The sequence below is a fragment of the Pyxicephalus adspersus genome, chromosome 5 (assembly GCF_032062135.1).
Source record: "Pyxicephalus adspersus chromosome 5, UCB_Pads_2.0, whole genome shotgun sequence".
In the NCBI taxonomy this organism is placed as follows: domain Eukaryota; kingdom Metazoa; phylum Chordata; class Amphibia; order Anura; family Pyxicephalidae; genus Pyxicephalus; species Pyxicephalus adspersus.
The window spans coordinates 17,685,113-17,705,878 of NC_092862.1; the positions used below are offsets into that span (position 1 = coordinate 17,685,113).

The window sequence follows — 20,766 nt, forward strand, 5'->3', positions numbered from 1 at the left end:
GAAACCCTGATTGGGAAAGACTGCTCTAGAGAAGTGCTTCTCAACCAGGGTTCCATGGAAATCTAGTGATCCTCCAGAGGTTTCTAGGGGTTCCTTGAACAATGAGCAATTTGTGCCTCCCAGGTCAGTTTAAGTGACCCAGAGATCTTTTTGATTATCTGTAATGGTGACATTCTTCCCAATGTCCAGCATTGTAGGAGGCATTGTTCCCAGTGATCACCAGGCTCACATATTGTGAGCTATGGATACAGCCATTTTAGCTGGGGTTCCCTGAAGACCTGAAAATTATATTAGGGGTTTCCCTGTGTAAAAAACCTGCTTAAGAGGATCTGCGCATAGTTAATTGTTCTCCTGAGCTTCTCTGGGTTGGTCATCCAAAAGCACATGTTTCAATAAGATGCCATCATTCACTTTAGCCAACGCAGGATCTGCTTTGAACCCCATAAATGTACTTTGCAAGCAGTGAGACTGAAATAAAACATGGTTGTTGTGAGGTTAGAAAGGACCAAGTGGCATCATATATGGATCAACCCTAGTATACAGAACAAGAATATACAGTTACTTAATTTTTCTTTAAAATTACCTCTCCTATAAACATACCTCTGCAAATCCAACAGCAAAGAGCGGAAAATTGTACCCGCAGTTGTATGGCGTTATAGTGATGGTATGCTGAGTTACAGAAGTGCTATATGTGCTGGTCACATTAACTGTATTGATTACAATCCCACTGCTTGATAAGGCCGGTCTCCGTCTAGGAACTGTAATATATATACAGGAGAGAAACGGATAAACAACAATGTTAAAGTATAAGAAGTAAAGAGAAACCTAGCATAAAGAAGTCATAGGTGCTGCAGGTCCCGATGTTGGTTGACACTTTGTTCATGTCCAAGCTCCTCCATGGTTCCTGTAGTGTAATCTAGCATTCCTATAGACTACTTTTATTACTTACTTACTGAATGTGCATGTAAAAAACCAAACCCCTGTTCTAAGGTTTTGCTACCAATACTTATGTAGGTATTACCATGCTACATAAGTAGAGCAAGAGAATAATCTGTCATGGCCATTGACCCAGGGCTATAGTGGCAGTTTATACAGGTGCCCTAGAGGACTGACTCAGTCCTTGGTTACTTTGAACATCTTGGCTACCCCAGGCTCAAGATCTTCCTAACCTATTTCCTGTCCACATGTGAGTTTTAGATGCACTTTCCCACTCTTACAAGTTCCAGTTCCACCACCTTCTGCTAGTTGTTACTCAAATATAAAGAGATGATCTGTCATCTGCCATCACCACCATTTCCTCTTACATAGTGAAATTAGTTGGTTTGTATACAACAACTGTGGGTTTGGTTACAGAACTGATTGTGGTTTGGTCTGAACTTTAACCTATAGAAATCACCCAACCTACAAAAAAAAAAAGAAGAAAGGGATATACCTGTAAAGTCACTTGTTGTTACCACTTGTCCGATGTACAAGACATCAACGTAGAAATCTTGGCTTGACACTAAGCCAACTGTAAGAAGGTTGTAGTTCTTTCCAGAGTACTTTGATTTTATAAGTTCTAGCAAGTCGATGCATCTGTATGACCAACTGAAGAAAAAAGGCAATTTAATCACATTTGAAAGCACCCAAGCCAAATACTCAAAGAAGAGTATATAAGTGCATATTTTTGTGCAAACTATGCAGGCTGAAAGCTGTAATTGTACCAAATATATGTGTTTTAGCTGTAAATTTTACTATTTAGTTTTGGTAAAAAAACATTGTATCTTGTAAAAATAGTTACCCTATATTATAGTATAAAAAGTTTGGTTCTAACCATTCCCCTTGTCTGGTAGATTTTGGGCATAGCTGGCCAAGTCAGTGTGGGGGCACAGTAGGTGACCAATGAGGGCCAAAAAATAGATGTAAACTCTGGTTGGATGACTTCTAATTCATGCTTTTTGGCATATGTACCAGGTGTTTTATCTTTAAAAAGATTGACTTGCCTTTTGATGCTTTCTGGAGTTTTTATTGTGACCATACTGGCCTGCCTACCTTTTCCCTTGCCTCCTAGATGTGTTATTACACCTGCTTCAGTGTTGGGGAGTACATTGACCAAATTTAACCACTTGACACCATTTTAACAAGGTGTATTATGTCTAACTATTTGTTGAATCCTAAATCTCTCCCCTTGAAGCAAACTTTGGTATAAATCTGTGAAAAGTTTTTTTTTCAAGATAAATGGATTGTTTTATAAATATTTTACCTATGGGTGATTATACGTTTTGTTGTATTGTTTTCTTTTCAATACATTTTGTAACTTTTATGATATATTTTTGGATTGTTTGGTGCCTTAAAAATCCTACTAGTAATGATTATTTGCTTTCAAAGTAGACTTCCATACAAGAAGCGCGTGAAGTTTATCCCTATCAGCCTTGCAGTTGGGTGGTTCTGTTGAGTTATTACTCAGCTTTCAACGCCTATGCTCCTGGCAAAGGAAGAGCAGATGATTGAATGGTGGAGGAGAGCAAAAATTAACTGAATCCAAACTAATACTGAACACAAGGAAAGGCAAAATTGCTCTCTTGTTGGATAAATCAGAGCTAAGCTCAAGCACTATAATATACCCAATAACATGTTATTATGCAGTGATAGTGCCTATATGTCCATGTTCAGTTCATTCTTAGTATGGGTGCCAACCATATCCCAACGTATTGTTAACCTGTCTCACACACCCTAGAGAGCTGTGCAGACAGAGAGCGTTCTTGACACGCAGATGGTCCAGAGCAATATAGCACAACTCACAATAGTGTTTGTGCATGTAGACGACAAGCATGGAAAAAACATTGTATTGGTTTATGATATTCACTGCTTTAGTAAATCCCAAGTTAGATCCTTTTTAGGTCCGTATATTAGATAATAAAAACAGTGCAATAATCATTGTACATTAGCTAGAGTCACTGCTTCACATAAATAAAATACAACCATAAAACACCACATACCTGTCCCCCTGAGGCATGCTATAGCTGATTTGGTCATTTATGGTGGTAACTGTGCCAGGGGAGCTGGTGCTCTCATATTGAAAATTTACAGAAATTGCATTTGTGAAGTATCCCTTGCAGGCAAAGCAAAGCTGAAAGTAAATAAAAAAACATTTTATCAGTCATTTTCTTTATTTATACCCTAGAACATTTCCAAGTTGAGCCTTTTTCAAGCTATGCCTATTACTAATTTACCATTTTGTCTTGACCTCTTGACTTTGTCTAGTCTATGTTACTATGATAAATCTGCCAAAGATTTATGTCAGCATCTTTACCTCCGAATGAATCCACAAATACTTACTAATGAACCTCTCTTCTCCGCTGTCATATGCTGGCATACAGATGTCCCACTAGTAACCCCATTTTGTGCCTGACTACAAAATTTCCCTAAGACTCTTTTTTACACCTGCAGTGGAAAACTACATAGTTGGCTTTTCCTGGGACATTGTCTGCTCCATTGCAAATTCCTGCTGTGTAATCAGGGCCAGCAAATCACACATAAGTAACACATTTTCATAAAGCTGCAGCTGCAGTTACGTCAATGGTTCTCCCAAAAGCAACTGCCTAGCCAAAAGTGATTTGTCCCTTTCTGGATCTTCGCCATGATCCACCGCAGTCTCGTGCAAAAAATGGTTCCCAATCAACCTAAAATCATTTGAATGGGAGTGTTACACTTGGAGAGACAGGGCCAGAAGGGGGCGCTATGTCTTGGACAGAGGTTGTGTGAGCCCTGGAAAGGGCCAAGGTGTAGAGTCTAAGCAGTAACCAGGTCTTCTCCAGAGCCTCTAGTAGTGAGGATGTTGCACTGCTGGTTACTGCCAGGTGGCGGTTCTTGGACACAGCAGGGTTGGCAGAATGATGCACAGTACCAAATCACTAGGCAAGAGAATTGTCAAGGAAGGTTGCTGTCGAGGCAGGCAACAAGCAAGAGAGGTAAGGAACAAGCCAGGGGTCAAGAACCAAAAATTCAGGAAATATACACCGGTGTGACACAGGGCCCCCCGCAGACACAGGAGAAGACAGGAGACACTGGAAGAGACAGGAGGCACAGGTGACACAGGAAACACAGGGATACTGCAGACATAGAGGAACACTGGGACAGCACAAGGGAACAGGCAGAGAAACACCAGACTGGGCAATAAGGGGTTAACACGGGAGTTGAGCAGGGAGAGCACTGAATTAAACAGCTGCTGTACAGGAAATGCTCAGCAGAGCTAGGGAGCTCAGAACTAGTGGGGACATGTCGCACGAATGCTTAGTGCTGTGCCAGAGCTAGCTAGATAGGATGATTCAAAGGCTAATTCATGATTGGCCAACAGGATGGGCGAAACTGATAAAACTTGGCAGCAGAGGCAGGCCCAGTGTCAGTACTGCCAGCATGCGCAAGAGAGAGGTGCGTGCGCTTTAGCGAGGAAGTGTGACAGGGAGCAGTTGGGACTGAGGTTAAGCTCAGAAAAATGAAGTTAACCAAGGGTCTAAAATAGAACTTAGCAACCTTGTCTTTTTTTGTCACTATTATGAAGATCCACCCTGGTGAGCATTGTCACTATAATTCACAGTCAGGCTCTAAAAACAAGATTACACAACAATATTGTTTATGTTCTCATAATGCACATTTAGACATGTTGGTGCACTGCAGTGTCATTCATTCTGACTGTCACAGCTTCATTACATCCATGGTTACAATGCATGGTAACAAACCACCCCAAGTTTTGGTGCAATGTGTTAACCCTAATAGAAATTATTAAACAACAAAACTATAAATGTGCATACTTACTGATACTTACTTACTTACTAAGAGACTTCGCCTGTTCCTTTTTGCAATACCCACCTGCACGAATCCCTAAAGTTCTAAGTTGGACTTTAGTCTCATTTAGACGTTATCACACTTTTACTCTTTGTTGTAAACAATACAATGGTTCAATAATGATGTGAACACCCAGTCCTACCTTTTTATATAATGCTAATGAAATAGCACCATATTCTGTTTGGGTCGTTGGTTTCACTTCTGTTGAATCATACAACGTTTGAGGATTCTTTAGCGAATATCTTCCACAGAATGGTTCAATCTCAGATGTTACCTGGCCCCTAGAAGAAGGCTATAAAGAAGCAATATGTGTAGATTAAATAACATTGCTTTAAAAGATAAAAAGCAAACCTATAATGTTAATTTAAGCTTTAATAACAGTTTGCAGATCTTTAAAATGATCTCCAATTAGGATCACCCCCTTCCCCTCCCAATCTCAGTACTCCTCTACCACACATAAGCTGTTGCTTTTAAACAGAGAAAAATCACATTGAAGGAGAAAAACAGCAAATCACCACAAATGTATAACTCTAAAACTAGGTACACATGTACAATATTTGTTGTTAGAAAAAGAACGACTAACGACAGATCAACGATTATACACGATTATTTTGAACGATCATATTTTGCACAATACATGCTGTAACGATACGATCGTTGAAATGTAATCCACCAATAATGTACACACGCTAGATACGATTTTTTGAACAATGCAGGAAGTGACATGTAAAGGAGAAAGTGTACAGGAGAACCATCCACGATCACTGAACGAGCGTACACACATTAGATAGCAAACGATCGTCGCACAATCAGATCCGCCGGGACGGTCATTCCTTTCCAGCGACAATACTCGTTCATCGGTGTCGTGCACCTTTTTTGTTAATGATTATCGGACGAACAGTTGTTAGTCGTTCGTTTCCAACGATAATTATTGCACGTGTGTACGCAGCTTTATAATTAGGTAGCACAGATTGTATGTGTAATGAATAAAGTTTGCTTTCTCTGTGCTCTTAAAACTTCTGCATGCACTGATAATAATAATTGCATTACCTTGATATGTATATTCAATAAAATATCCACAGACTAGATTTCTGTCTGTGTTTATCTCTTTACACTCTTTACATTCGAATGTTGTTGCTTTTTCTGCTACATCTTTCAGTATCTGGGTTTGAGTATCAATTTTTGTATCAACTTACAATATACCCAATAAAAATATCACTTTACATATCACTGTGGATTCTTGCATATTAATTCACTACAATAAAATATAAACATGTTAATTTTCATACCAAAGAAAAATCTGTTTCATAATTCCTGAAATACTTGACAGACAACCCTTCCTTTTGATTGGCGATTCCATCTGGACATTGGGCACTAACCATATCCAATACAGCTGATTGGACCTGAAGAAAGATAAACGTTTGATTATCATAATATTGATAAAATATATTATATATAATATTATTGATGCAATTGCAATTCAGTTCTACAACTTATGGGGAAAAAGATCTAATTTAGGAAAAACCCAGCACAATATAGGAACCAGCCAGGAAATATGTATAAAATAGACAAAGGAACATAATAACAAATGCATGCAAACACATACACTGTAAATTAATTCAAAGTGAACGTGATTCAAAACACTAAAATGTCATATAAGGTTTAAGATGTTGGTGAGATGACAGTAAGGGAATAATGTAGGGTTACACTTTATATAAAAATGTTCTTGGCTGACATTAGTATATTCATAGTATTAAAGATTAGCAGTTAATGTATGGTAGATGATCACATATGAAATCAACATTCAATGTGTAAATATGTTCAACCCACCTCTGCAGCTGATACATTTGCAGCAAGGGCTTTGGAGTAAACATTATCCCACACCAGCGTAAAGGTTGCCATGTCTGGAACACCTTTCGTTTTCTCAGTAATAGCCACAGTCATATTGAACCCATCCAAAATTTCATATGAAAGCAATTGGAAATCACCTATTAATTGTCACAGTACAAAGAACACAATCAACAAAGTGGGCTTAATATAAATACACAGACATAATCATAAACCGGAATACAAATGCATACAAACTGGAAATAACATTCTATACTAACATTTAAACATGGCATTAGCTGGTTCGCTATTCCATTCATTCTTACTTAAAGCAATTGTTTTTGTATGGATATAGTGGGCTGGACTTATTAAAGCTCTCCAAGGCTACACTTTCATCAGTGATGCTGGGTGATCCAGCAAACCTGAAATGGATCAGGCCCAGGATTGAAAACATTTGCTGGCAAATAGCAAATGACTTTGAAAAAATCTATTCCAGGTTTGCTGGATCACCCAGCTTCACTGATAAAAGGGTATGCTCGCCAGTCTTTTTAGAGCTTTAATAAATCAGGCCCAGTAGTTTAGATCCTTTTTTGTTTTGTCCGTAGTGGAATACTGTAGCCCAGTGGTCCCCTTTTGCAGCTGGCGGACCACTGAATCTACGGAGTCCTTATCACTCATAGGGGAAGATGCCAGAACTCACTCACTTTCCCATCGCAGGTCTGAGCTTGCCATGGGAGAGTGGACACCGGAGACACCACCTTGCGATCCGTATGGGGGACATGGTCTTTAGATTCCACCAGTGCGCCCCCCAAGCAGGTTCCTTCTCCTGACCCCACTGAGGGGTGCACCAGTCAGAGCCATCAGACCACAGCTGGTTTGCGGCCCACCTATCAGATGGATCGGGGGTTGTGGACCTCTGCTGTAGCCAATTTATCTCTGTGTGTGCCTGTTGGTGGTCTCTAAGCATAAAATATAATGTGTTTACTATTTGTTTAAACTGATATGTTCTTCTGTGCTATAGGCTATGGATGTTTGAAGGCTCTATCAGTTAACATGGGCCTACTGAGCTGGCTGAGTGGGTAATACATTTCTGGGACACTTCCTTGGCTTCTGACTGGATGGTGCTGTGAGAATGTTCTTTCTCCCAGGCATTTGAGGTCTAACGATTGGAGTGAGACATGATAAACCTATTGGCAGATCAATGATGTCCTGTCTTGGCCTTAAGGAAGAAGATGCATCTGTTCCAACACATTAGAGGTGATGAGTGACTAGCTGAGTGAAAAAGGAACACAGGAACCTTTCCAAGCTATGTTTGCTTGGAATCAAATTGCCAAGTAGGCCTTACTTAAGTGTCCAGCCCAAGTAGACATATGAAAGAGAGACCCAAAAGTCTTGAAAGGTTTACAGAACATCAGAGATTGTATTTTATGTTGCAAAACCTTCATATTCTTTTCTATCCCACATCCACTAATGCAATAAACCTTTTAACCTTTTAAGTTTTAACTCTAAAGCTCAACAAAGAATACCCTAAGGCGGTTATGCCTGGCACCTTATTGCCACGGACCCATCGGAAGTTCGAGGAAATATCTGCTAGAATGCCAGAGGCATTTTCGCTTATCCCTAGAGAGGATAGACTATCATGGTGGAACCTGAATGATGCAGCAAACCTGGAATGGATCTGCCCCAGGATTGAAAACCAAGTAATAGAAAATTAATTTTAAGAAATCAATTCCAGGTTTGCTGGACCACCTAAGTTCTCCTATGACACACTAACTTTTCCAGTCTTGGAGAACTTTAAATAATCAGGCCCATTATAACCATAGCTATAGTCACTGCTGAACCAATACAATTATTATAACAACAATAATTTTGAAAAAATAATCTTCTCTTCCAAAAACAATCAACTAACAATTATTGTTATCAAAATGTAACAAAGTGTCCAAAATGACTGCACCTCTTTGTGATTTGAAGGTCACTGTGTACACATTCTGAGTATCATTGGTTTTCATATCCACACTGACTGTATCTGGCTGTATGGACTGCAGTTTATTTATTGCCAACTGAACTTCTGCAGCACTTGCATCAGCTGACAAGAAATCTAAAAAAATTTACAAAATTACAGAAAAATATTAGAACAGTGAAAGGCAATTGAAAAGAATTACAGCCTAACAACAATATTCAGTTATTGTACTTTATATATATAGACATTGATAAAGCAAGCTCTATGGTAACTGCTTGCCAACAGTTCAGAGTGGTTAAGTTCACTTGGCCTGGTCCAAACTAGAAAGGATCTACCAAACAGAAGTCACAGGCAAGCTCTCAAGCAAGTTCTCTAAAAACAAACAATACTTTACAATATAAATTATTATTATATATATATATCATAACATCTTTTACCTGTTTTATCTGTCCCATAGGTAAGTTTGTAATACATGGCAGGACATGGGGAAATACAATCTTTGGTCACTGTTATTATCTGGACTTCACCTACAGCTTGTTGAGTTGTGTTCCAGTTTTGTAAAGTGATAACCTGGAAGAAGAAAATAAAATAGATCAATATGATGCTTATTTAAAAAAATGTATGGTGTAACGTGTGCTTAAAATGTAGGTAGTGATATGACTATGGATTTTGTAAAACGCTGTGTAATATAAATGTTCTTTGGCCACCGCTGGTAAGCTGCAATACATTAAATTTTGGGGTGTAGATACACTTTAAAATGACCAATAAAATGGTAACCTAATTATATATGCACATTTTACCTAAAAAGATAGGAATCACACAGGGTCCTTTACACAGTGGCAGTGCTACATTGAGTAACACCATTTACAATTCTTCCATATCGAAGGATTTTTAGGTCAAGAGACCACAAACTGCCCAAAAAAACACTGCAAGTACAAAAATGTGCCTGTTGGTTGGCTACAAGTCTATTGGTAATTCTGTACTAAAATCTCCAGCAGCTTTTACATCTGCCCAGTTCGTTCTGTGCACTACAGACAACTCCTCATATCATGGAGAAGAAAAGAATTGGCAGAATTGTTCTAAAGTCCTAACACAATTCCTGCCCTGGGTTATAATGCTGCTCCTCCAGATATAGCACAGTAAGTGAATGTTGTCACTCTTCCACAATTATTGCTAGCTTTATACAGTCAAAATAAAGGAAAAAAAACCTTAGGCTGCAATATACTATAGGTGGAGCTGTCATGACAGAAAAATGAAGGATACTACTATTATTATACACTATTTATATAGCGCCAACATATTACACAGTGCTGTTTAAAGTCCATAGTCATGTCACTAACTGTCCCTGAAAGGAGCTTACAATCTAATATCTCCACAATAGTCATATATCATTAATACAGTCTAAGGTCAATTTTTTTGGGAAGCCAATTTACCTAACTGCTTGTTATTAGCATAAAGGGGGGAAACCAGAGTACCTGGAAGAAACCCACACAAACACAGGGAGAACCTGCAAACTCCATGCAGATAGTGTCCTGGCCGAGATTCAAACCTGAGACCTAGCACTGCAAAGGCCAGAGTGCCAACCACTGAGCCATTGTGCTGCCTTTAACATTTAATAATTTTAAACACCAAAATTCATTACAAAATAACTACCTGTGTCTCCAGAACTGTGCTACTTTGAGACTGTATGTTCTGAACTTCATTCACTGCCTCAGAAGTTTGTTGGTCGGTATATGAACTTGTACGTTGGTACAAGCCCACATCAATGGTTGCGAGCTGATAGTAATTCTGGATATAGGCTTCAATGTAACACCTACAAATCATGCAGAACAAAGTGTTAGAATATATAAAGATAATACATTAGGTGTTCTAATACTCCTTTTGTAATGAGTTGAATGCACTCAAAGGTAAGCTTTATTAGGTCTTAGGATAAGTACATAGCTTTATTAGGTCTTAGGATAAGGAATTTCCCCTTGGTGACACTTAAACAGTGTTTATTAATGTTTTAGATCAGTAGCCTGCTGAGATTGTGTAGTTTTCTAATGAAAAATAACTACTATTTATGATGTTCAAGTCTTAGAGGATGAATTTGTTTATAGTTTACAGTTACAGAAGTGAATGAGGTCCTTGTAAAGTGTCTTTGCTGTTTATTTAGATATATTAATAATGTGAATGTAATTAGAATAGTCTTGGCACAGGTGCTTTTTAAACAGATATTGTCTTTTAAGAGATAGTGAGCCTGATTTATTAAAGCTCTGAAAGACTGGAGAAGATAGACTATCATGGGAGAACCTGGGTGATCCAGCAAACTTGAAATGGATCTGGTCAGGGATAGAAAACCTTTGCAAACTGATAGCAAATGTTTTTTAGGAAATCTATTCCAAGTTTCCTGGATTAACCGGGTTCACCTATGATAGTCTATCTTCACCAGTCTTGGACAGCTTTAATGGATCAGGCCTGCATAAAGCCCTCCAAACCTAATCACTTTTAAATATACTTTTATCTCACCAGTGCTTTCCTCCCACAGTGTAATATACCCAACATCCTAGTGCAAGTGCGGACAAGGCACTTTCTGTTATAAGGTAACTAAGCCCTGTCACCATCTCCTAGATATGCACTTGCATTGTCTTCTATCACTTGGGCTTACAATAAATATGCAAGGCAATGGGAAGAAGGACAGCTAAGCACATGTGACATATCGTATCTTGTCCAAAACATTTTTTTACTATTCATCCAGCTTAATAATGATAAATGCATTCATGCCAGACTTCATATATATGTCCTTGAAGTTTAATGTAACAGCTGAAATATAACATGGACCAGAACACATCTCCGGCCTGCTGACTGCAAAATAAAGAAAGAGCAGGCAACTAATAAGTTGTCATTCTTTTAACTCTGCAGTCCTTGCTGTCTTATTGTTATCCAAATTATAATTTTATCTGCAATGATATATATGCACAAATATATGTAGCAGAGCAGACATGTAAGAAGAACACATATACATTACTTTCATATTATTATTCATGGTATAATTTGTTAGCTGTCTACTCTAAACCTTGCCCCAAACTTCAAGAACAAATATTCTCACATCAATCTTTAGGAATAAAAAACCCCAAGCAAAATGATGGTACCTTCAGCACAATATTACACCAAATTATTGACAATGAAAAACTTGTGTATTTCCAAATCTCATGATTTTTCACACACTTACGGTTTCCCCTTCTGAAGGAAGAAAGTATTTGATCTCTGAGAGCTATTTGAGTTGTAGGACTTTGCATAGTCCCCATAGGCCACTTTCACCTAAAAGAGGATAGAAGCAAAACGAAATAATAAGAATGATTTCAATTATTAGTATATCTTTTAAAATTATAAAGTTGTCCTTGGAAAAAGGAAAGATTTCCCTTTATGTGCTGTTTTTTGGGGGGACAACCTCAAACTGATGTCCCCCTGATGCCTCACAAGACCAAAGTCCAAGCTGACACAAGCCAAAATTAGTTAGAACTTATGTTAGTTTAAAACTGCTATTGTTTATTTACATTCATATTTTAAAATACGTTAGATTTTGGTAGATAAAATGTGCACACTGAGCTACTATTTGCAAAGCCTGTTGGTTCACACAGAACCTCGGAGTTGACATTATAGTTATAGATATTGGAGGCTTGTATTATTTTCCCTGTGTACATTACCTTGTCTGCTGGGTCTCCAGTTTCACTAAAGTACAATGCAGACTTATCATCTCCCTTGATATAAAGATTGTAATAATCTGTCTCTGGGGGTACCAAGAAGCCACTGAACCGAGCAATAAAAGAATCATCTGAAGGCCAGGTCCTTGCAGCGCCATCTGACCAGGTGGTTCCAACATAACCAGGAGAACTTTCAATGAAATTCAAAGCGTCACTCAAGGAAAAACTGCCATTCCACCTCTCCATCTTCATTCCCCGGTTTCCTGATTGTTAAATAAAGAAAAGGGTATTAGGAGTTAAAGTTCCAGTCCGCAGTTTAAACAGAATTTTGTGACACCCTCCAGATACTAAAGGTCAAATTAGTCCAGGGGGTGGAAAGGACAGGAATACTTTCTCTTTTTTTTGCTCTGCTGCTTTCAAAAACAATGCCATCAATGTATATTTAAGGTGTGCAGGCATGGCAGGCTTTCATGTTTCATTTCGTAGTAATTTTTAGAACAGAAGTTATTCACATGTCTCATTTCATAATATACTTTTAAAATTGATTGTTGAATATAGGATTGTTCCTCATTTCTAGACATGGGATGGAGCCATACAAAGCATTCCTTCATGCTCCAACAACCAGTGGTGTATAGTTCAGATAAAGCCTAACAATAAAAGTTACTTATTCCAATGTGCATAGAGCAGTTTCAGGCTTTTTGTCCACTGTCAATGCAGTGCATGGAAACCGTCTATGGTGTTTGGCTTGAGACCTGAAAAGTCATTAGTGCCACCCCCAATTCGTTTGGACACCACATCACTTTATACTAGCACAGAAACCAGTTCCAGTTCTGTTCTGCCTCCCCCTGCAATCAAATGCTTACATAACGCAATGACATTCAGATTTTTACATCTCTAACCTGCAAAAAAGTTTAATTTACCGAAACTTTTTTTTTTTACTAACACTCCTCCTGTAACACACAATGGGACTGATTTAATAAAGCTCTCCAAGGCTGGAGAGGATACACTTTCATCAGTGAAGCTTGGTGATCCAACAAACCTCGAATGGATTGCTAGCAAATGTTTTAAATCCTCCACCATATCCATTGCAGGTTTGCTGGATCACCGAGCTTCACTGACCAAATAGTATCCTCTGCAGCCTTGGAGAGTTTTCATAAATCAGGCCCCATCAATGACTTCAAGCCTATCCCTTTCACTATGTTACAGAAAAGTCAAACTCTTGTAAACTAGTTTAATATATGGGTGTGCACAGATTACTTACAATTCTTGAAAGAAAAAACTACAGGAAATGCTTTTCTAAAATTTTACTATTTTTCTTTAATAAAAAAACATAAAAAGTTAAATAAACATATCCATATAAAAATTAAAGCCCTAGCTATCCAGAAGAAGAGACAGATACCAAAAGGTAAGATGTGCAGAACTCAGGCTCTGCCAAAATGAAAAACATCTCTGGATTGGTGGCTTAAGGAAGAATACGCCTTGAATAGTTAAATATAAAAACATAAGTATGAGAATTACTAATTAACTAAAACGACTAAGGAATATTATTGTTTCTCTGTAAATTATACCAAACAACTAACTGGTGTGAGTACCTGCTATTTCATGTATATACTGTATAAAAACTTCAAAAGACCTTTCTTGGCATACAGTGGAAATTGAAGCGTATGTAATTTTTCCAACTCACATTCAAAATATTCTTAGCTGAGATTTTTCAAGATGGAATTTTTCTTATCAGGGGATTTTCTATTTATGTCAGCAATGTCTGTAGTCTATCAATATCTCATTCTCGTGTATCAGTAATTTGCCATGGCACTTCTTTCCTCTGCATACTATCATCATATTTTCCAATCACACACCCTCCCCATATGTCTTTTTCTTTAACATTCTTTCAGCTTAGTCAAAGTGTCCACTTGCAATAACATAACAGTTTTTGCTATATAAACAATAGTAAAAAAATGTTTGCAGATTCTGCAGAAATCTTATTTGTCTTTTCTTTTGTGCTTTGTAAAAACAATTGAAAATGTTCTATAAGTATAGGTAAACTTCCAGTCCTTTATGTAGAAAGGTCAGAGATATTTGCAGACTGTAAATCCTAAAACTAACAACTTATGTCTGATGTTACCTCTCAAAGTAAACTTTTGACTATTTGGTTTGCTAGAAAAAAAGCTATTGACTTTACATACCTGGGAAGAGTGAAGGAAGTACTGACGGCTTTGGCGGCATAATGCAGGTGATTGTTGTGTCTGTTAGTCGGAGAATGCGACATTCTTGACCTACAACCAGAATACAATAAAGTGGTTATAGATCTTTATTTCATAGTGGAGTTTTGTAACAATATATATGTAGGATACAATGATTTTTTTTAATTTACAGTTTTTAATTTATGTAATTGGTAAATTTATATAAATTTAACAATGTCTAGGTTTGCACAGGTGACTGCAAATAAAGGACTAATTCTAAGGCTCCTTTCAGTCTTGAAATAGAAAACTGCAATGTTAGCTACCCCCACCTCTTACGACTGCATTGTTGTACTGTTAAATGAGGTTGTGTGTGGGTTTGCCACCAGAGAAGGAAAAGTTATAGCGTGGCCAGAAATGACAAGTGGCTTTCAGGGACCATGCCACGAGCCACCAAAGCCAGAACCAAATGCTTACATAAAATAAGTCCTAAATGCTCCCATTTAGTTGAACAGGAGCAGTTGAGAGCATGGTCGTCCCTATGGTACAATGCTATAGTCTTATATGGCCTTAAATTTACCATTCTCACTGCTGTGATTCTTCTTATCTTGCTAATGTCCACTACTATTTACCCCTCCTGTTAACTTTTCAGTTTGTAATACTTATGAGAACTGGATGCACTGCCTGCTCCCCTGCCCTCTAACAACATGCTTGGTTCCTGAAAAACCAATTGCACTGTACTAGCCCCAATGCACTGTACTATAGAATAGGGATTTCAGAATACATTTTGCACTGTACTATAGAATAGGGATTTCAGAATACATATACCGTCCACAGTCCTGCTTACTATTGGGTATGGTATCTAAGCAAGGGCTGCCGTGGAATTGAGTGGGACCTAACTTGGAAGCCTAAGCAAAGGGACTTTAGTTTCCCTTATACACAACATGGTTGGGATGTTTTAATACTTTTTAATAGTAATGTTCACTGTAGGGTTATATTGTTGGCCAATGCTGACTTAAACTTCACATTCAATGCCTTTGAGCTAACTGGAATTGTACAATGGTACATTGTTGTCAAAATGCATTTTTAAATATGTAAGCATACAATGCATTACAAAAGATTTAAAGGCCACCGTTGATTAGTTGTGCTGCGCCCAAAAGGAATTTCAATATCGCCGTACATGACATACAACAAATACCAGGAACATACCTCCTACAAGGACCTTGGCTGGAAGGTCAGTCTCATCAAAGTTCCGCCCAGTGATCGTGATAACTGTTCCCCCTCCCACACTTCCGGAAGCAGGGAAAATCTCTGTTACCTCTGTGTGACAAAGTAAAGGAAATATAACTTCTGTATTCTTTTTCAATAAAAGGGTAAAAAATGGAGATAAAGTAATATTTTTGTTACCTGCGTAGGTCTGAAACATGGCAATTTTATTGAGAGAAGACACAAAGTATGTAGATAGGCTTGGTAAACTCCTGCAATGCAAAAAAATGTTTTTAAGAGCCACATAAATTTGACAAAAGTTGTGTTAGATGTTCCATAAATGGTGTGGATAATATCAGTTTATATTGGACTACCAGTTCTGATTAATAGACCGGTCATTTGGCAAATTGGTTGTTATGTGAGAAGCATGGTTAACAGCCAATCTGGCATTTGGCATGTGTCAAGGCAACTAATACATTGCACACATACAGGAGACACATTTGTAGAGCATTCATTTGCAACAAAGACTATTTGGCTGATTGTCTTGCCATATTTTTATTATTATATTTTATATATAAACTGGACAGTCAGTATTTTTGCTGACCAACTGCCTTGAGATTAAAAAAAAGATAAAAAAACACTCAGAAGAGATTATTGTTTGTGAGACATTATGCAAACTGGTCTGCAAAAGGTTTTTAGTAGTACTTTCAAAACTTTTACTGTATGTGTTATACAGAGTGTAGCTCACCGTCCATAATTGCTGTCCAAAATAAAGCTGATATTGTGATGGCCTGTAAAATTAAAAACAAGATTGGTTAAGTCTGCTGATCTCAAAACATTTCACATTCCATTCTTAAACATTCCACATTCCAACAGTGGTTAAGTCTGCCTATGGAAAAAAAACCTCACATATTCTACATAACAAACTTACCAACATAGGTGCCAGTAGCATGGCAAATCATTGAGCCATAGTCACCAGATGGTCTGTCAAGTTGTAATCCTTACCTACAGAAGAAAATAAAAAGCTGGAGTTATGGTACAATAACTCTCTGTAGCATTATCACCTTTTATATAACAGTAACCAATCATAATTTATCTCTTTAAGTATATCCTAAATATTTGCTGAAATGGTAAGCGCAAACTGCTTGGTGACTACTTTTTTAAATCAACAGCCCAGCCAAGGAAATTGTATGGCCATGGGTGGTGTTAGTGTGATAGAATTTCAGTATTTTGCATCCTGTTTCTCAGGACATCAAATACTTGTCTCTCTTGGCAGAGAAGCACTACAAAGTAGATTTAAAAGGTATCCACAGCCAGGAGATAGAACCATATTTCAGATTCATTTTTCTGTCTATATTATTCACTCTCTGCATCTTCCTGGTGACCATAGTCACTGGGACTAAACGTCAGGAAAATCTAAAATTATAAGATGTCACAAAAACAGAAGGTGATGGGAAATATTCCAATAGGGCCACTTGTTGTGATGTAAAACAAAAATGGTAATTTGCTCATTTCCTGCCTCTACTTCTCCAACAACCAAGACTGCAATAACCAGTGGGGAAAACAGGACCAACTCTAACTTTCATGGTCAGGACAGATTCTTGCCATGGTGCAACACTGATTGATTGGCACAGTGAAGGGTTCTCTAACAACATGCTTTTTGTGACACACCTTTCTTCTTTTACTATTAATAACTTTCACTGGGGTGCTCAGAATCCGGTAACATGGAATACAGCTACAAGTGAAACTGAGAGATTGGTATGGGAGGATTTTTCTTGCTGGTCTCAATGAAGAACGGGTGACTACATAGTGATCAACATGTGTCATTGACTCCCGGTCCCACTCCGATTAATGTCTGAATATTGACCACCAGCCCAACATATCTTTTTTGTAACTGATTTTTTCCCAGTCTTCCTCTGACCATAGCAGAGGAAAGTATTAAGCATACTTATAGATAATGATCAATGCTTTTTCTTTCACACCCAAATCAACATAAATTGAAGGTTCCTCCGAAACTGAATCATAAAACAATTGTACCATTTTAAAATGAGCTTACACCACATTTATAAAAATGCTTTCATCTTTCACATCTACAATGTACTTACAATGTATCAGAGTTGGGTACTAGTAGCTCACATGGCATTCCTCCGGCATAAACCCTGTGGAATAATGAAAGGTGGTATTAAAAATTGAAAGAATGTAAACTACAGAAAAAAGACCAACATAAAAATAAATTGAGGTCATCAGAGCAATTAAAGATCCCAATATTATTAATAATGAGCAATAAAGTTGTGGTGCTGTTCTCATTGAGGGTTAATTTGTCCTGAGCTAAAGTTGGTTTTGGTGTATTTTTGTTTTTATATATCACTAGGGCATAATTCAGTGTCCTAAGCAGGTTAATTCTGCCTTAACTGGGTAAATTTCCCTTTACTGTCTTAACTACAGATATGGAAGGAAAACCAGAAGAAATTCTTCTCTAACTTCTCGGAACAGGCAGTTGTTGGAAGATTTAGCCTCTTTTGTCCTGGAGACAACTCTCAATTTTTGGGTTTCTCTCACTTTCATTCACAGTGGCAATAGACATCAAAACAAATAGAGAAGTTAATCTCTCCAATAGGAACATTGACAATAATAGAAAATTGAAGAGCTAAATCTTCCCCCACTCTAAAACTAAAAAAAGTTTTGCCTTTAATAAAGGTTTTTTATGAATTTGGAGTAATAAATGAAAAGACATAATCCTTGCCTTAGCACTCTGACATTCTTCCCATTGGAGCTCAACGCTGTATTACTTCCATAGACATCGGTGTAGATTTTGCCAACAATTGTGATCATGGAACCTGAAGAAGAAAAATAGACCAGTCTTTTCCTACACTTGGTAATACATTTGAGTATAATGAAATAAACAATTTTCAAATGTTATTAGCTGAAAAATATACTTTACACACAAACAGTGCATGCCATATTTTTGCACTATACTTTGCTAAGATTATGGGGCCAAGGAGTACTGGGGAAACAACTGGCTCCACACTAACATATCTACTTAGTAATAGCTTCTGGTAAGCAATTAACGATTTATTTCATGTGTACGTTATTCAGAAAACTTCCTGATAAGGCCATGAAACAAATAATTAGGGTGCAGTGATAGAATTGCATGTATATCTCATACAAATGGAACTGAACAGGGACAAACCAAAGAAGGGAGCCTTGGCATTTTGTCAATGTTGGAAAGTACTGGGGGATTTGGCAATATCAGTAGAGTATCTGCCCATCTATGGCCCACCACAAGGAAGTCTTGATTAAATCCATGAGTTGCAATTTCTGATTTGATTTAAGGGTTCTAGTTCCAGGTATGTCATCTTCCTATAATTTTACCATTAATTGGTGGTACAGAGACCTAGAAAAAGCATGTGCATATCAAGATTTAGGACACCTAATACATATGTTCTTCTAGTATGGTTCCCTGTAATTAAAGTCTCCAAAGTAAATATATAAATGAGACAGCACAACAATTTCCATATCCAATTTCTGGCAGGTTGTATTTAGTTATTGTTTAACATTGGCCTAGGTTTCTGTACTGAGACTGCAGCCAGGATTGATATTAAAAATTGCTTCCTCTTATATACACTTATCCCCCTGAAAACAACAGAGTTATTATATATCAGCTCATAAACTAAAATCTAATAATAATATTGTAATACACACCTGGTGTTCCAGACAAAGGTGATATGCTATTTATAACAGGGGTATAGTACATGTGAGTCTGAAAATGAAAAAGAGAACATTTCTAACAGTTGATCTTGGAAATAAAAAATAAATAATAAGAAGTAGTCTTACTTTGAAAGGATAATCACAACATAAATCTAAATGCACAGTTTAGATAGTAAAACACCAGCAAAAAAAAAAAAGAGCAATGTAGTTGGGTTTGCAGCCTACCTACAATATAGCTTACAGGCAGAGATCAGAACAGAGGTGAAGTTTAGCACTTATTATCCTAACCTTATTATCCTAACTAGAAAACCAAAAATAGCAAAAGGTCTGTGAGATAAAACATATCAGAAAAGACTGCAAGAACCTAACTTGTACAGCCTTGATAAAAGAAGGGCAAGCAGTATGTCACTGAAACTTTTCAATGTGTGAATAAGAATCAAGATGGCAGTATTTTAAATGAAGCTAGGACCTAGAGGGCATGACTTTAAACTGGCAAAAAATTATTATTTGATGGAGTGAGTGTTTGACACTTGGGACAGATTTCCAGGAGATGAGGTAGGACTCTAGTCAGAACAGTAAGTGTAATTAATGTTTGATGTGAAGTTTTATTTGAATTTAAACAGTTGATTTAAAAAAAAATCAATAGATAATATATATATTGAACTGACTCCTTGAACCATTTTGTTCGTTGAGTCTGCCCTTGCTTTTCCATGTTATCAGTAAATTTTGTCCATTAACTGCCCCAATAAATGGTGGTTCATGTTATGAAAAGCTTTATGGACAAGTGAAGCTACTCATCCATTTTCTATCTGAAGAATAAGATTACTGCACATTCATTTAAATGAAATCTGGCTCCACCAGACAAGTTTTACTCTGGGACTTATAAGAAAGGTGGCTTTGGGTGCATCCATGGTCTAGATATGTCATTTGAGCCCGATGAAGCAGTTGTTGACACTGTTAAAAGGGTTTGGAGCAGAAACCTTTTCATCCTTGGTGCTTCTTATATTTCTTGGAGGTACATAATTAAAGATATCGCTTGTCATTACAAGGGGTCTCATTCACCATGTTGTGTGCTCCATTCATATTAGCTTGCAAACTAATACAGCGACAGAGGTTAAACTCCATGACAGACTGGACTGAAAAGGGTTCAATGAAGCACAGAAGAGCTACAAGAAACCAGTGGATTGTTCACTGTGGGAGAGTCACAACAAGGAACTCCTACAATCTTCTACACTGTTCTACTGATTCAACACAAAAGTGAAGCTTACAATTCTAAATTCTAAAGATGAAAGCAAAGACAACAATGAGGAAATGTACGATATAGAGATAAACAAGACTCGTCTTTCATGTTGCATGGCTGACTTTACAAAGGTCACTTCAA

General features: G+C 37.5%; 1 protein-coding gene across 1 annotated transcript in view; it reads right to left on the reverse strand.

The window, feature by feature from the left end:
* Nucleotides 1–20,766, reverse strand: part of PKHD1L1 (PKHD1 like 1) — a 94,541-nt gene that overhangs the window by 61,533 nt on the left and 12,242 nt on the right. The window contains 19 exon segments of the mRNA XM_072410733.1: nucleotides 601–758; nucleotides 1,433–1,587; nucleotides 2,979–3,109; nucleotides 4,967–5,116; nucleotides 6,114–6,227; nucleotides 6,655–6,812; nucleotides 8,606–8,749; nucleotides 9,049–9,181; nucleotides 10,265–10,424; nucleotides 11,823–11,911; nucleotides 12,298–12,557; nucleotides 14,478–14,567; nucleotides 15,681–15,791; nucleotides 15,879–15,949; nucleotides 16,426–16,468; nucleotides 16,609–16,682; nucleotides 17,783–17,836; nucleotides 18,421–18,514; nucleotides 19,380–19,437. Of these exon segments, the coding sequence (XP_072266834.1) occupies nucleotides 601–758; nucleotides 1,433–1,587; nucleotides 2,979–3,109; nucleotides 4,967–5,116; nucleotides 6,114–6,227; nucleotides 6,655–6,812; nucleotides 8,606–8,749; nucleotides 9,049–9,181; nucleotides 10,265–10,424; nucleotides 11,823–11,911; nucleotides 12,298–12,557; nucleotides 14,478–14,567; nucleotides 15,681–15,791; nucleotides 15,879–15,949; nucleotides 16,426–16,468; nucleotides 16,609–16,682; nucleotides 17,783–17,836; nucleotides 18,421–18,514; nucleotides 19,380–19,437 (2,247 nt within the window).